At 38.0% G+C, this 15,521-nt stretch overlaps 1 protein-coding gene across 5 annotated transcripts in view; it reads left to right on the top strand.

Moving 5' to 3' along the window:
- pleca (plectin a) overlaps positions 1-15,521 on the top strand; it is a 94,094-nt gene that overhangs the window by 28,025 nt on the left and 50,548 nt on the right. Inside the window, exon 1 of one of the 5 annotated variants that reach the window (XM_082185640.1) lies at positions 4,157-4,308. The exons of 2 other annotated variants lie outside the window; for them this stretch is intronic. In XM_082185640.1, the coding sequence (XP_082041766.1) occupies positions 4,269-4,308 (40 nt within the window). In that variant the 5' untranslated portion in view covers positions 4,157-4,268. Of the gene's footprint in view, positions 1-4,156; positions 4,309-5,043; positions 6,601-13,731; positions 14,331-15,521 lie in introns of those variants that run through there. 2 more of the 5 variants (XM_082185637.1, XM_082185635.1) reach the window with 2 other exon arrangements.

Below are 15,521 nucleotides of genomic sequence, written 5' to 3'. Positions count from 1 at the left end.
TTGTGTTTGATATCGTGAAAGAATGTCTATTGAATTTATTACTGTCATACTCCGGTGATGGATGTGTCAGGGATTCCTTGTTTATTTCATTCTGCACTTTAAATCATTGCAAATATAACCAGCATTAAACTCCAGAGGGCACTTTGTGTGGTTTGGTAAAAGTCAGCTCTCATTACCCTTCATGCCCTATATATAATATATATATATCAGTTTCTGAGATGCATATTCTACTTACACAGAGGCATTATTCAAAGTATGTAAACGTAAAAGTTATGAGGTGAAACAGACACCCCGATATAAATCCAAGTTGTTTTTCCATGAATTTTTTTTCTATGGGTGATCTCTAAGCCATGTTTCTTTCCACACATGTGGAGTATGCCTCATATATTTTGCCAGACACTGCAAACATAGGCACCATTGTCTATACCTCCCATTGAGAGACTAGTGTAGCTGCATTTTCCATCAGCATCCATTAGCACGAATGATTGTGTATGTACGTATCATAGCGACGTCTAAAGGGAGATGAGGCGAGAAACAGTGAAACTTGTTGTTTCAGCACACACGCCATTTACCTTTCATTAGATTTAATTATCCATTCTGAAATACAAGGAGTCGTAATTAGCATCCTCTATTCCTGGTGCATGCTTGTATTTGAGTGACCTATTACTGTAAATGAACCATAAGATGTTGATTAATGAATCTGGCCTTCCAAACACCACATTCTAATTCAGTGGTTCATAAATTAAAGGGTGCATTGAGTTTCCTTTGAAACGACTGTCCACCATGTCTCTTATTTTCAGCATGTGATACTCCTAAAAATACCCCAAAATATCCAAGAGGTATTTTCAGAAACCCCTTGGGCCTAAACTTACTGTCCAGTAGTGTTGATTGTCTGGTTCTGGCATGGCAGTGAAAAGTTTACACTCAGTGTTTCACCATCCACCAAACTCAACTTCCCAAGTCTGATTTTGAAGACAGCCATGGTGGAGAGAAGATTTTCTTATATCATACTTGCAGTAAATATTAGTGTCTAATTTTAAGTGGTAGTGGACATGACAATAGCATCCTATTATTATTATTTTTTTAATTATAAACGTCAGTGGATTTAGCTCAATGGATGCACTTTTACTATATTTTTGTTGCTTTAGTCAGTTTGGGTTATTTAAGTTTCTAACAAGTAAACTTCTGCTGCATTGGCTGTAACAAGGAAATGGAATATCTTTTTCAATCTGTATTTGCGGTATACAGAAATGCATACAAAAACAAATACTTGTAAAGGACATATACGTCTCAAGCAAAAACGTCTCATGTAGCCACATCCCTATTATGGCTGATTCAGAATACAAAAATGCTGGGTTGTTTCAACCCATCTTTGGGTCAAATATGGATAAAGCCAACCGTTGAGTGTAGGATAACTAGGGTATTCCACTAATTAGCAGGGTTTTATGACTGAGTCCTAACTATTATTCTTTTCTTTATTTTTACTCTGATAAAGTAAACCTGTGCCATGTGTACTACACACTGGCTGTAGTTTCCTGTTTAAGTTTAAGAAATGATATGATAAACAGGTTAGGCTGCACTGTTGCTACAGTTTAATTATGATCCCTCCCTTTCATTCATTCTTTTAGTATGTGTGCCTCAGGCTTTACTATTCTGAAGAACTGAATGTGTAACCACTATGTAGAGTTATGAGAAAAATGAAGGACATACAAAACATCTATTTCTGTTGGTTTATAGCTCAAATATATCAGACTACATGTGTTGAGATGACAGAATTACCATGGAAATCCCATCCTATCATTATTTAGTGCAAGCAATGGAACAAATCAGATGGCCCTAATATGGATAGGGTCAGGACTTTGTTCAGCTGGAATGTCTGCAGTGACTCAGAGGGGAAAGTGTGTCTCAGAAATGCTGTGTCCATATGCCTGAGATTTGACCTTCTGAGGTCTGTGATGCCCTTTTAGAGCAAAGACCCCCACGTGGAGGTGCTTAGCAGGCCTGTCCGGTCTTTCTTCTCTCTGTATTGTTTCTCTTTCCTCACGCACTCTGAAGGTAGTAAAAGTTTGACTGTTTTCTTATGTTATAGTGACTTTTTATGAGAGAAAAACATTTTTGGGAAACTGTTTTGGCTTTAACTTTTTGTAAAAGGAAATCATTTTCCAGGAATCAGGGACAGAAGCTGCTTTGTTGCCTTTTTTGAAAAACAAAAAAGCGCCCGTGGCGAATCGATAACGCCATAATCGAGGCAAAATGAGTGCTAGAATCCTCATGCCGCTCTCAGACAGACAGGCGATTTATGAGTCCAGAAGGACTGGCGCCCACTGAGAAATCTGAGAGTGATACGTTCTATGGGTTTCATGAAGTCTAAAGGGTATGTTAGGGAAAAGTTTGCCTTTAAGAGAAATAGTAAAACAAGCCTTAAAAAACCTCAAAACTCAAAAAGTTCATTAATCGAAAATTCAATTTTACCTACCTTGCAGTCATTGACAATCCGTTATTATTTATTCATTTTTAATTAAGTAATTTATCACTCATATTTGGCCCATTTTAGACTTCATTCCATTATAGAATTAGCCTATAGTTTCTTTTATATGTGCTTTACGGATGTCTTTGAAGGATTTTTTAAAGAGCTTTAAGGGGTGAAGTTTTTTTTTAACAACTTTAAAGGTCTTTCCTGGCATCTTGGTTCAGTTTTAAACAGCACAAAGAGGTCATAGGTCATGGCACGGGATGCAGCTTACGCCCCCTCACTGGATAAGGAGGACAGCTGCCCGACTCTATACTGCCACCTCCTGCTCACATATCTCTACAGAAACTTTATATTTAAAGTTAATACAGACCTTTAATTCATTAATGATCATGGGACCGGGACACATTTACAGTCAGAGGCAGTGCGCTATTTTAAAACAAACCATTCTGCTTTTGCTCCAGAAGTTTCCTTTTCCCAGGCAGATAAATGACACAGAAGAAGTGGGAGATCTGAGACCAATTAAAGTCCATTCATTTTTTCCCCCTCTCTCTCCTTCTTTTGAAAATGGGCAAGAAACATGCTTGCTTCTGTAGTCTTGATGATCACATTAAGATGTTGCCAACTCAATCTCACCAAAAAGAAACATATTTCCAGATTTAGCGCAGGCTGCAGAGTGAAATAAAGACAAACGGGGTCAGAGAGACGAAAGGGAAACGCTGTCGTCCTTCAAGTGATTTCAGTTTAGTAAATCAGACTAATTGCTTTAAACAAGCTGTAATGGAGATTGATGATGGTAGATCCTTCATGGAGGATCTGATCCAGAAAGGCCAAGGTAGGCAACATTTGATTCGCATATTTAAAGGAACACTTGGAATAAATAAAAATATAAAAAGCCCTTTTTTACAATTAAATACAGGATTCTGATTCTGAAACTTGCTCCAATGTCATTTCGTTTCTTATGTTGACCTTTGATTATGACTATTTATCTTCTAAACTAAACATACATCACTTGATTTATTGCTGTTTACATTGGCACACATCTGCATGCTGATGTTTTTTCTTTGCTAGATGTCTTGATGGGCGTTTCTTGAAAGTAAATAGATGTGGAGTCTCCTAATTGGTTGTTACCTGGTCTCAGTTATATGTTTAAAAGTTACCCAAATTCAGTTGTATTCTAGCACCATTTGCATCTGTATTTATTTCCTTAAAGGCTTTACTATTTTGGTACGTCCACTTTACAGATCCTTGTAGAATTTGAAACTCTGAGGTTTTACTGCAAAAAACCCCTGCAGAATTGAGTTGCAGTCGTTTGGCAGTGCAGATTTGCAAACCTAGTAGTTGAGGTTCGCATTTATTTTCTAATTCTAGCAAATTTAGGGACGGCCCACTGCTTTTTGACTTCAGAGGCATTACACAATGAGTTCTTTGTTAAATATAGGCTGGTTTGCACCATAGTCTTTTTTTCCATATACTTCTTGAAAAAAGTACGGAAATAAATCCATTTGCTACGTTTATATAGTTAAGTGTATAATGAACTTCACCACCATTGCAGGGATGCAGTTTCCACATCGGAAAACATTTGGATTGAATAAAACCCATGTCCCTTTCTTTTTTCTCTCTCTCTCTCCCTCCCTGTTTCCTTCCATGTTTTTCTCTTTTTTTCCCCCACTCTTCTTACTGCTGTACGCCCCTCTGGATTTGATCAGCATACAATGTCTTGAGGTCAGATGTGCTACATTAGCAGTTGTTGTCAGTATTTTGCTTGAGAACGATAGAAGGGCCAATCTTGTTCAACATGAACCTCTGCTGCTGTTGCTGCCGATCTCGACCAGATGGTAGGTTGAAACTGAGGAACTTTTCTCATTATTTTTGTGGCCGATATTAGAAGTGCATATTAATTGAAGTTGGGCATTGAATTGGACCCTTGTTCAGGGGGTCTTGCTCAAAGGGGACGTTTGTGTCATATATAATTTATATTGAATAACTGCTATTCCTAATAATGCTGTTTTTGTGTTCATAGCAATTTAATGTGACTGCAGATTTTTAAAAGCTTAAGTTAACTGTGAAGTATTTAATTTGAAATTCATTCAGTTCTGCTTGTGTTCTGCTCCATCTCTATTGTGTATCTCACCTGCCATCCATCTAATGCTCGAGGAATGGATGGCAGGTGAAACTGTACCACACTTAAAAGGAAGTGAGGTCAGAGTGTGGCCTGTAGAGGACGCCATTTTGGTTCTATCCATCAGCCCAGTTTCCAGTTCAGCCATGTAAACTAGATGTGTGCAAGCTGCCCATGGGTGTGGTTTTGCAAGTTGCAACTTATCAAGTTAATATCTTTCTATTTAAGTTAATGTCTGTCTATCTATCTGTCTCTCTCTCTCATTCTCTCACATGCCACTGTTTTATTCCCAGTAACCTGGAAGATTATTCCTGTTAGGTTGTGTGTGTGTGTGTGTGTGTGTGTGTGTGTGTGTGTGTGTGTGTGTGTGTGTGTGTGTGTGTGTGTGTGTGTGTGTGTGTGTGTGTGTGTGTGTGTGTGTGTGTGTGTGTGTGTGTGTTGGCGTGTAAGTTTTTATAACCACAGCAGTGAGTGACGGGTATCTCTGGGTTGTTGCATAGCTACATACCCGACCTGGATTCTCTTCTACTTTTAAACTCTTCCGTCGTCTCGTCTATGCATAGCATGAGTCCCGTTTAATGTGTCGCCAGCTCTATTTGCGGTGTCTTTATTCGGTAGTGTAGAACTGTAACACCTGTGCCCCTCCCTGTTGCTTGGTCACATGGCCATAGATCACCAAGATGGTCATTGTAACTGTTTTAAAATGGCGGTGCTTGTGCAGTTTCATTTTAATGCCATTGCTTTGTACATTGCTCCTTTACTTTAATGTGATAGTAGATGCATAGTGTTTTATGACTTTGGGTGTGCCATGAGCTATGTGTTTGGAAACAAACATTCACAATAATATCCTTCACCACAGCACTTTAAGTACAAGAGTAATAGTGGTTAACCGTGTTGTTGGTTCTGCATGTTCTCAGTCCTTAATTTGTTTGTTCAGCAAGAGCAATAGCTCTCTCCCGCCGAGGATTAAATAATATTTTGACATTTCTTTGTTGGTAGGAAGTCCAAGACATCTGCCAGTCTGCTTGGCATTTTGTTGCGTTCCCGCTGTTTTTTGGAAATGAGAACCTTTTAATTGCCGGGGCGTATGGAAAGTTACAGCACATTGCTGAAGCTGGAAAACATATGGAAGTCATTTTCTGCTGAAAGTACAGTGCAGTTACATAATGAATGAGAGAAACTGCAAAAAAATAAAAAATCACTCTAATATGCTATAAACAGTTATACATTTTCACCAAACTAATGAAAGAAGACAAAATAGTCTATCTGTGTTGATCCAGTGCAATTTTTATTTATTTATATCGGAGACCAGAAAACCTTGGTAGACGTTATGTAATAGTATACTCTTATCGGCTGCTGAGGGCAAGTGAGTGTGTGTATGTATGAGTGTGTGCACTCCCAAAAACAAACCTCACTTATGTATTATTAACTTGAGCCGGAGACTCGAGCCTGAGTAGAGAGGGAAAAAAGCTCCTACAATGGATTATAAGAGAACAACTGTAGAGAAACAGGATCTCTTCTGAATCATAAGACTGCAGAGAACAAACTGGAGTGAACGAGCGTGCTTAAAACAGAGCACAGAAACCAAAAGTACGCAGGCAGTGAGCTATTGGTCAAGGCGAGAGTGGTTGTGAAAGGAGGGTGGGAGGTGGAGGAAGCTCAGACGCTTTTACCAGTCACGGACTGAGAAAGAGAGAGAGACAGGGAGGAAAAAAAAAGAAAAAAAAAGGACAGGAGGGGGGCAGCTGTCGTTTAGAGCTTTCGTACTCGGAGAAACTTTTTTTGCTGGGTACATTTAAAGCCCCCCTGCCTCCTCCCCCCTCCTATAGCCTCCCTCACCTTTCACCTCCAGCCTTGCTCCCGTGCGCGGAGCTCACAAACTCCATCCCAGGCTCGATGCCGGCAAACCCGTCTGGAACTGTGTTCCCAACCCTGGTGGTTTTGGGGCATGTGGCCACCTTGATAGCCGTGTGGAGATGGATGCAGCGAAGAAAGCAAGCCAGCGAAGGTAAGATGAAAATAATTTGGAAAAAGTCACGTATCAGTGTTCTGATCGTATCGGACAGCGTTTTTGTCCTGCGTGCTGTTGCTCTCTCTCTGTACACATGTGCTACACACCCTCAATTTCCCTCTACACCTCCCTCTCTCTCTCTCTTTTTTTTTTTTTCTCTGGTGTGTTGAAACTTCGGGGTTAACCCTTTAAGTTCTGGACAGTGCAGAATGACATTCTGGCTTTTGATGGGTTGCAGATGCGCGTGCTGTTGCCTGTGGTGAAAAGCTCATTCATTTGAAGCACTTTGTTTGGGTTTGATTCACAATTCTGGCAGGCGTTTGTACCAGTAGTATAACCTGTATTTTGTTATTTGGTTTAAGGGCATTTTACTTGACGTAATGCAACATCATTTTTATGAATGTCAGTGTCCTACTACAGGTTGAAAAGCATATACAGTGTTTTTCCCATGTATTCAGAAGTGTCTTACTAGTATGTTGAGAATGCAAACTGTTATTCTTAGTGTCTAGAAGGAGCCACCTGGTTTGTCCTGACAGGGCTTGTCTAAGGCATTGTACTGTAAGACATTCTGAAAAAGCTGTTATCATCTAGTCATCATGTGAGGGCTGCATGGACATTTTTTTTGTAGTATGAAGTTAAAGCCCACACCCTAATCATAACCTTCAAACCTGCCTTTTATCTGTCAGTCTATTTAAATAGATAGAGGTGTGGAAAGGTGACCAGTGTCTATAGGTGTGTCCTTGGTTACTGTCACTTCAGACAATAGTGCTGGGAGCATATTCTACCAACAGCGAATACTGACTTGAAAGCCGTAATTTACATAACGTGTGTTTATTTGTGCTTTTGAATGGCGTATTATTTGCATATATTGAGAGGTTCTAATAAAACTCTGTCTCTGTCTCACGTTATTAAGAACAAAAACACATTTTTCTCAGATGACCTTGCCTTTGAAATACCTCCTTGTTTTGTTCAGCAAAGGAAATTAATTAAAATATTTTTATTTTATTTTTTTGTAATATGGATACTAGTGGAATGGCAAATGCATTATGTGGGTTTTTTTTGCAGACTTAGTGGTTATATATATATATATATATATATATATATAACAGATGAATTGTTCATTGAAGGAATTCGTTTAATTGCATTTTCAGCATAATTCACTGTTCTGTTGTTAATCTGTCCATCGGGACTGGGTGTGGCCCTTGGGCGTTAGATATGCACTCAGGGCTCGTTTGACTGGTAAATGAGGGCTGTTGCGCTGGAGGACAGGTTAAGTTGCATTCAGACACCTGCAGCATTCACTAGCTTTTCATGTTCCTGTGCTCTCGTCTTATATAAACTTGAAACTCCAGTTTGTTTTGTGCATTTCTATGCATAGTCATCATCTTATGAGTTGTTTTATTTCCTAATCGATATTTTACTATGGACTTTTCTGAGTATTTTAGTTTATACTACTGTTCAAAAGTTTGGTGTCAGTAAGATTTTTTTCAGCAAGGAGGCATTTATGGAGTCAATATAGGGCCATATATATCTGCAAAATAAAACAATGTTTTGCAAAAAAAAAAAATGTTTTGCAAAAAAAAAAAATGTTTTGCAAATAAAAAAAATATGTTTTGCAAATAAAAATAGAGTATTGAGAATTTTTCTTGCTTTTTTGCAAAAAAAAAAAAATTTGCAAAAGAAAAGTTAACCACTGAGAGAAAAAATAAAGTTTAGCAAAGTAAAACTTCAGCAGCATTGACTTTGCAACACATATTTCCCTTTGCGCCGCTCCTTTAAATCCGCGTTTCAGTCATCCGTGCCTCTGCGGCGCAAGCTTTCCTTTGCGCTTCATTTTTCTTTGCGCCTCGCTTTGTGTCCCTGATTTGACGTGGGGGGAGGGGTCAAGAGGTTGGGGTGTGTACAAGGGACGAAGGCGCGTCCCTCTCGGAACGTCATCAGCGCGAGCCCCAGACCGAGTGGATCGATCGAAATGGCGGAGCAGAGACATGCTGTGCTGCGTTCCAGTCCACTTTTAGACACGCACTTGCGAACTTCCCTAAGCACTTCCCCTTGGGGGAATCCCTGCCGCCATTTGAAGTGCGTTCCACTTCGTGAAGTGGACGAGGGAAGTTTATATGGACAGACCCTCGTTCCCTCGATTTTGACCGAGGGAGCGAGTCTGCTTCAAATGTACACTTCAGGCACCTATATGTCCCACAATGCAGTACGATTGTGACGTCACCACATATCTCGTCTAATCACCACCACACAGACAACTCTATGATATATTAATTATAATGTTTTAAATTTAAAACAACCCAAACACACCTATAAACATTTGGATACTGCATTAAACAAATTATTAAAGGGAAAAAAATTAAATAATAAATCAACTCCACAGCTGATTCCAAGTGATCAAGGGCTTAGGACGTTCCAGTTCAGCCCATTGCAGTTTCCGCCAGTAGTGGGCACTCGCAATGACGTACATCCGAGTGAACGAGATGAAGGGAAGTTAGCGAGTGAAGAGCATGACTATTTTGGACTGGAACGCAGCACGGGTGATGGATCACAGGTATGTATTATTGACAATAATAGTCTGGGGCTCTATTTGCCTGCTGATGAGAATATGTATATTGTGATGTAATATCTGTATGTACGCTCAGGTTTGTTTGTAAAATCTGAAGTTACGAATGCCTTTTTTGTTAATGTTCTATAAATATGTCAATAAAAAAAAGTCTGGGGCTCGCGCTGATGACGTTCCGAGAGGGACGCGCCTTCGTCTCTTGTACACACCCCAACCTCTTGACCCCTCCCCCCACGTCAAATCAGGGACACAAAGCGAGGCGCAAAGAAAAATGAAGCGCAAAGGAAAGCTTGCGCCGCAGAGGCACGGATGACTGAAACGCGGATTTAAAGGAGCGGCGCAAAGGGAAATATGTGTTGCAAAGTCAATGCTGCTGAAGTTTTACTTTGCTAAACTTTTTTTTTTCTCTCAGTGGTTAACTTTTCTTTTGCAATTATTATTTTTTTGCTTGCAAAAAAGCAAAAAAATTTCTCAATACTCTATTTTTATTTGCAAAACATATTTTTTTTTTGCAAAACATTTTTTTTTTTTGCAAAACATTTTTTTTTTTTGCAAAACATTGTTTTATTTTGCAGATATATATGGCCCTATATTGACTCCATAGGCATTAATGTGATAAAAAGTGACAGTAAAGACATTTATGATTTTCTAAAAGATTTTTTTTTTTTTTTTTAATGCTGTTCTTTTAAACTTTATATTCAAAGAATCCTAAAAATTGTATCACAGTTTCCACTTTTTTCAACATTGATAATAATCCGAAATGTTTCCTGAGCACCATAGCATATTAAAATGATTTCGGAATGATCGTGAGACATTAAAAACCAGAGTAAATGGAATACATTTCAGCGATGACATTACAGGAATAAATTACAATTTTAAATAAAATAGATTTTTTTTTTAAGTTTAAGTAATATTGCACTATATAACTGTATAAGTGTTTTCACTGTATTTTTGATCATATAAATACAGCTTATAAAATGATTATATACCCTAAACTTTTGAGTGGTACAATGTTAAACAAGTTAAACAATGCTCAAGCTGTTGTTCAAACCCCAGTATTTACCTTCCCTTTTCTGGGTATACTGACTCGGTTGGGGTTTTATGAGGTGAAATATGGTGACAGTGCTCTTCATTAGAAGCAGGTGATAAGGATTACACAAAAGGTTATGTCAGTTTTAAGAGACTCTGTTGTATGCCATTTGAAACAGGGCCGGCTTCGGTCTGTTTGATCACTGAAGGTCATTTAGTTGAGGTGAGTAGTGAGCACTGGCCAAAGTAAAGGGTAGTTGTGTAAGGTTGAGATTGAATGTCAGCTGGTTGTGGCAAGTTTAAGGAAGGTTACGTTAGGAATTCACCATAGTTTAAAAAAAGAACACACTTCCTCTGCCGAGTACTCAGTGCCACGATAGTTTACTTGCTGTTAGTGATGTGTGTATCCTGGATACAACCAAAACACCCACCATACAACACCCGTGAGCTACATGACGTTCTTGACTTGGGGCTTTAAAACACGTCAGTCATTAGATGTGTGCTCATTTAATCTGTGAGCAAATATCACACAGCATATCCTTAGCATGATGGTATAACCTCTATGTCCAGTTAATATAGTACTCTGCTGCCTACAACGTGCTGGATTGTTCACTGGGAACCGAAAGTAACTCACTCCCGCTAAACGTTTACTCTTTGAATTCTTGCACCCGGGTCAAGTCAACAACTTTATAAGTTTGCCAAGAAGTATTTCCTACTAAAGCAAGGCGGTATTTGACTCTGGATAAGCATATCCACAGCAGACTGGGAGTAGCCTTGGATGGCAACATGTCTAGTGCATTATGGTGTTGAATTTTTACTTCCTTTTTGGCAAAAGGGGAGACAACTGCCTTTTTTCTTGTCAGGCTGATTTAATTATTTTATTCACCTTTCTACTGCATAGGCAGCCAAGTCTTATTGAAAGCCCATTTTGCCAGCGATGAATTACCCCTTTAACTTTAACTCTATCATTTAATTGCAGAGTACTAAAATCATGATTTTTTTTCAGACTTTTTAAAATTTCAATTTTTTTTATTTAAAGTTAATTGACTATTATTCCAGGGCATGAAATCATCAACAATCTCATGGCAATTCATAACTATTTAATTTTTTTTTTTTTTTGTGAATCGTTGGCTAACTCTTATGAATTCAAACAATCTAATTCATACTTTTCATATGATCTGCTTTCACCCCATAACAGGTATGTTTAGGGGTAGAGTTAGGGCTGGACCTTCATGCTTACTTTTTTTTTTTGATTGACATTTTGATTCACATCATTCAAATTCAAATGAAATGGCCAGCTTGTAGCAGATACGTTTCCCTGTGAGATCGTGTTGAGATAATTGGGTTAATGTGGCTGAAACATCATATGAAGAGGTGATTTCAGGATTTCAAATTGGCAAGAGTGCTCCATAATGCTCCATAAGGAAGAGATTAGACTTAATTAGACCTCATAAGGAAGAGATTGTTGAAGCTTATCATTTTATAAATACGCAAGTGTTTCTGTGCTTTTTATTGTACCAAGTATTTTGGAGAGACCTGACCTTTTTTCCCATTGACCACACATTTAATATAGTTAGTTAGTATGAAGAATGTTTCCCTGAGCTTCACAAAAATCAAAACAGTCATATCTTTCACTTTGACAGATATTTCTCAGTTTCCCTCAAACTCTGATGATTAGATAACAGCTCTTCGGAAGATAAAGCACCATGTTTTGCTTACAGCCATGAAGCATATAGAAAAACATACAGGAACATTAACGTTATTAAATAGATCTGTATGAAACAGGTTTAAAAAAAAGAATGGATAAAAGTATTGTATTGGTGGAAAATCTGGCACATCTGGCTCATCATCTGCTTACCTTTTGTTGCATTGTTCATCTGCAGTGTGAGATAGATTGGAGATTTACCATTTGGGACATTTAGTAGGCCATATACAGTTGTGTAGTCCAAATGTTTTCGGTGAAATAAGTCTGGGATGTGAAAACGAAACATGATGTATTTTAAAAGTGTCTTTTTTGCTGTAAGATCGTACTGTGTGAATTGCGAGAATGTACTGTGTGAATTCTTGTGGTAAGTGGTGATTTTATTTACACTTGACCAGAGATGCTCATAGTCCTGGTTGCAGATGCAGTGTGGTGTAGTGAGTCAGATTTTCTGAACGCGTCAACTATAAAGAATTCCCCTCAAATGAAGTTCTTATGTCGAATGACTCACAAACATCACGAATCGTCTTCGTGATTCTGAAAGCTTTTGGTTTGAGTCAAACTCTGTTTTGTTACCCACCCCATTCATCTGTTTTCATTAAATGCATGATATAATTCATTTTTACTGGCTTTTATAAGTCTCACTGTATGCCATAGCTCTTCACAACACATTTCAACAGATTGAAATAAAATTATGTTGTTTATCTAGAGTGAGGATGCTAGAGGAAAGAAGAAATTCCCTAAGGTGAGATTGTTCTTTTGTGAGCATTTATGAAAAAAATTGCATTGTGAATGCTGTAAATTGGAAGTGTAGTTGGGATAAAATCTGAATTCATATTTCTATTGAGCATGAGCGTATCGCCAGCTCAACGTGTCCCACCTGTACTGACACCGCCTTTGTTTGCATCCCTATTCAAATATTGAATAACCTGCACCTCCAGTCTTTGAAATTCACTCACACTACCTCACAGTTTAAACAGGAAACGAAAAACAAAATATAGCAGCAATAAAAAGCTCTCCATTACTGCTTTTAAATCCAGTTTAAATGCTCCCCTTTTGTCTTGTTGCTGTGCCATTGTTTTTATTATTAGTTTGTTGAAGTTTATTCTAAATATACCCCTCCCCTATTGTATTTTTTCCTATTTGTTGTCTATATACATGTATATGCCTTGTTTTTTATCTTTTTATTGCTGTTTTATCTCGGCTGTAAATCACCTTGGTTTTAAAAGTGATTTATGATCAAATTTACTAAGACTGGGTTCAAATACTTGCGTGCAATCTTAAATTGTGCAACTGCTGGTCGTGTACGTGTACGTATTAGGACTTTTTTCTGGTGAATTTATGACACCTGTTGCCTAACAACCCTATATCACCAGTGTTGGAATTTCACAATTTACTTTCTTTCAAAGATGAGGGTCGACTTTATGTATATGTTTTTGAAGCCTGTTTTATTCGGAGCGCTGAGGTTCCTTTCGCGCTACCAAAGACGTTGTCGCCTCAAGCAAACTAGCCTAAGCTTATATTAACCGTCAACGTGTTAAAGACATGTTAAAAAGTTTTAAACAAAACAGTGAAGTCTGTAACAAATTGATAATTTGTGGCTTTCAGTCTGACACCTAATGAAAATCGCTCGAGAGGCGTAGGCTACTGTTGCTATAGTTACCTCCTCTACAAACGTGACTTTATTTCGTGAGCTATTTAGTGACGCTCTGGCAAATTTTACCGTATAGATAAAATCTATACAATCTATAAAATCTCGAGAGTGTTTAGGTTTAAAGCAGCTATAATACGAAGCCTGATAAAATTATCGATATGTTTAATGATATTCTTAGCCTATCTCAAAATAAGGCTAGCCTAAGAGTAACTAGGCTACTTCTAATCAGATAAACAATCTGGTTCTCCTTTCACACATAGTTTCAGGATGTGTTCAGCAATATCTGGGAAAAGACGCATAAGTGAAATGTTTTAGAATAAAAAAAAAACGTTCCCTTAATCAGTAACAGCGGCGAATAGCCCATTTGGGAGGAGGAATCACATTTCAATGGCAGTCCGGGAGAAGAGTTTGTCCCGGAGCTCGAGCAGAATGAGCGCAGCTTCAAACACATTGCGATGGGTTGGGCTAGTATTGAGGTAAAGCTTTCACTGCTTTCCCAGTGAGACGCCCCTTCGTTTTTCAGTCCCAAAACAAATGTATCCAAACGTGTGCCGCTGATACAGAGTTTGGGGAACTAAACTAAACCACAGAGGGTCAGGGAGCGCAACCGTTTTTTTCCTCTGTGAACATGGCTGGCGCGGGTGACACTTCCACGGCAGCTCCGCCGTGTCTCGCTATATTCAGCCTGGATGTGATTTACGGACGCGGGAACTATATTCACGAGATGAGCTGCGGTGAAGTCGGACCGCATTTGTACAGCCGCATGTGCTGCGCAGGTATGTGATGTACTGAGGCTCCGCTTTTTGCCGAATGCATCAGGCGAATAGGAGGAGTTCGACTTCGATCGAGGGGGGCGATAACTGTCTGTGTGTGTGGGTGCGCGCGCGCATGTGTTGTTGGGGGGGGGGGGGCAATTTTGTTCCAATGTTATAAACGTTCGTATGTTCCGTCCTACATGTAAGGTAGCCTACTCTTTATGTTTTGGTTTTGTTTTTTGGTGGGGGTTGGGGGGGATTCGATGACGTGCTCAAACATGTTTTGTTTACTATGAAAACATTTTCATTACATAGTTGACGTGACGGTTGGTAATGACAGGAGTGTCTTGCAGTCTATAACACTTACTAAAACAACTTTAAACATTTCCTTCTAGCATTTCCTTTATTAGGCCACCTAATAATTATTTATAGAATATACATGGAACTAGAATATAGGCCTACATGGAATATTACAGCGGTACTGCATATGTGTGTGGTCTATAATTGTGCAAGTAAAATTTATTTCCCACACCACGGAGCTATTTAAAACATAACATACAGTAGACATAGTTTAATATAGCCTATATAGGCCTATATATATATATATATATATATATATATATATATATATATATATATATATATATATATATATATATATATATATATATACACACACACACACACACACACATTTTAAATTAAAACCTTAGTGCTGAAAAAAAGTAAATGTCAATAAGTGATATATTATAAATTATGATAAGATATATAAATGTAACATTTTTATGTATATAACGATTAATAAAAAAAGACCAAATATACAAATTACAACTGTGTGTACAATAATAGACTCACAAAGTCTATTATACCTATACAGATATTTTAAATGTTTTGAAAGAAGTCTCTAATGCTCACCAAGGCTGCATTTATTGGATCAAAAATACAGTAAAAAATATTGTGTAGTAATATTATGTAGTAATTTAATATAAATGGTAATATTATTACAATTGAAAAGAACTGCTTCTATTCGAATATATTTTAAAATGACATATATTCCTGTGATGGCAACGCTGAATTTTCAGCATCGTTACAGTCTTCAGAAATCATTATAATAAATAATATGCTGATTTAATGCTCAAGGTATATCTTATTATTATCCATTTTGAAATCAGTTTTTGCTGCTTTTTTGTAACCATACACTAGTCTATCATT

This window comes from Leuciscus leuciscus, assembly GCF_965113295.1.
Source record: "Leuciscus leuciscus genome assembly, chromosome: 12".
Classification (NCBI taxonomy): Eukaryota; Metazoa; Chordata; class Actinopteri; order Cypriniformes; family Leuciscidae; genus Leuciscus; species Leuciscus leuciscus.
The sequence above is the reverse complement of the archived record's forward strand: the minus strand, read 5'-3'. Positions and strand labels throughout refer to the sequence as shown.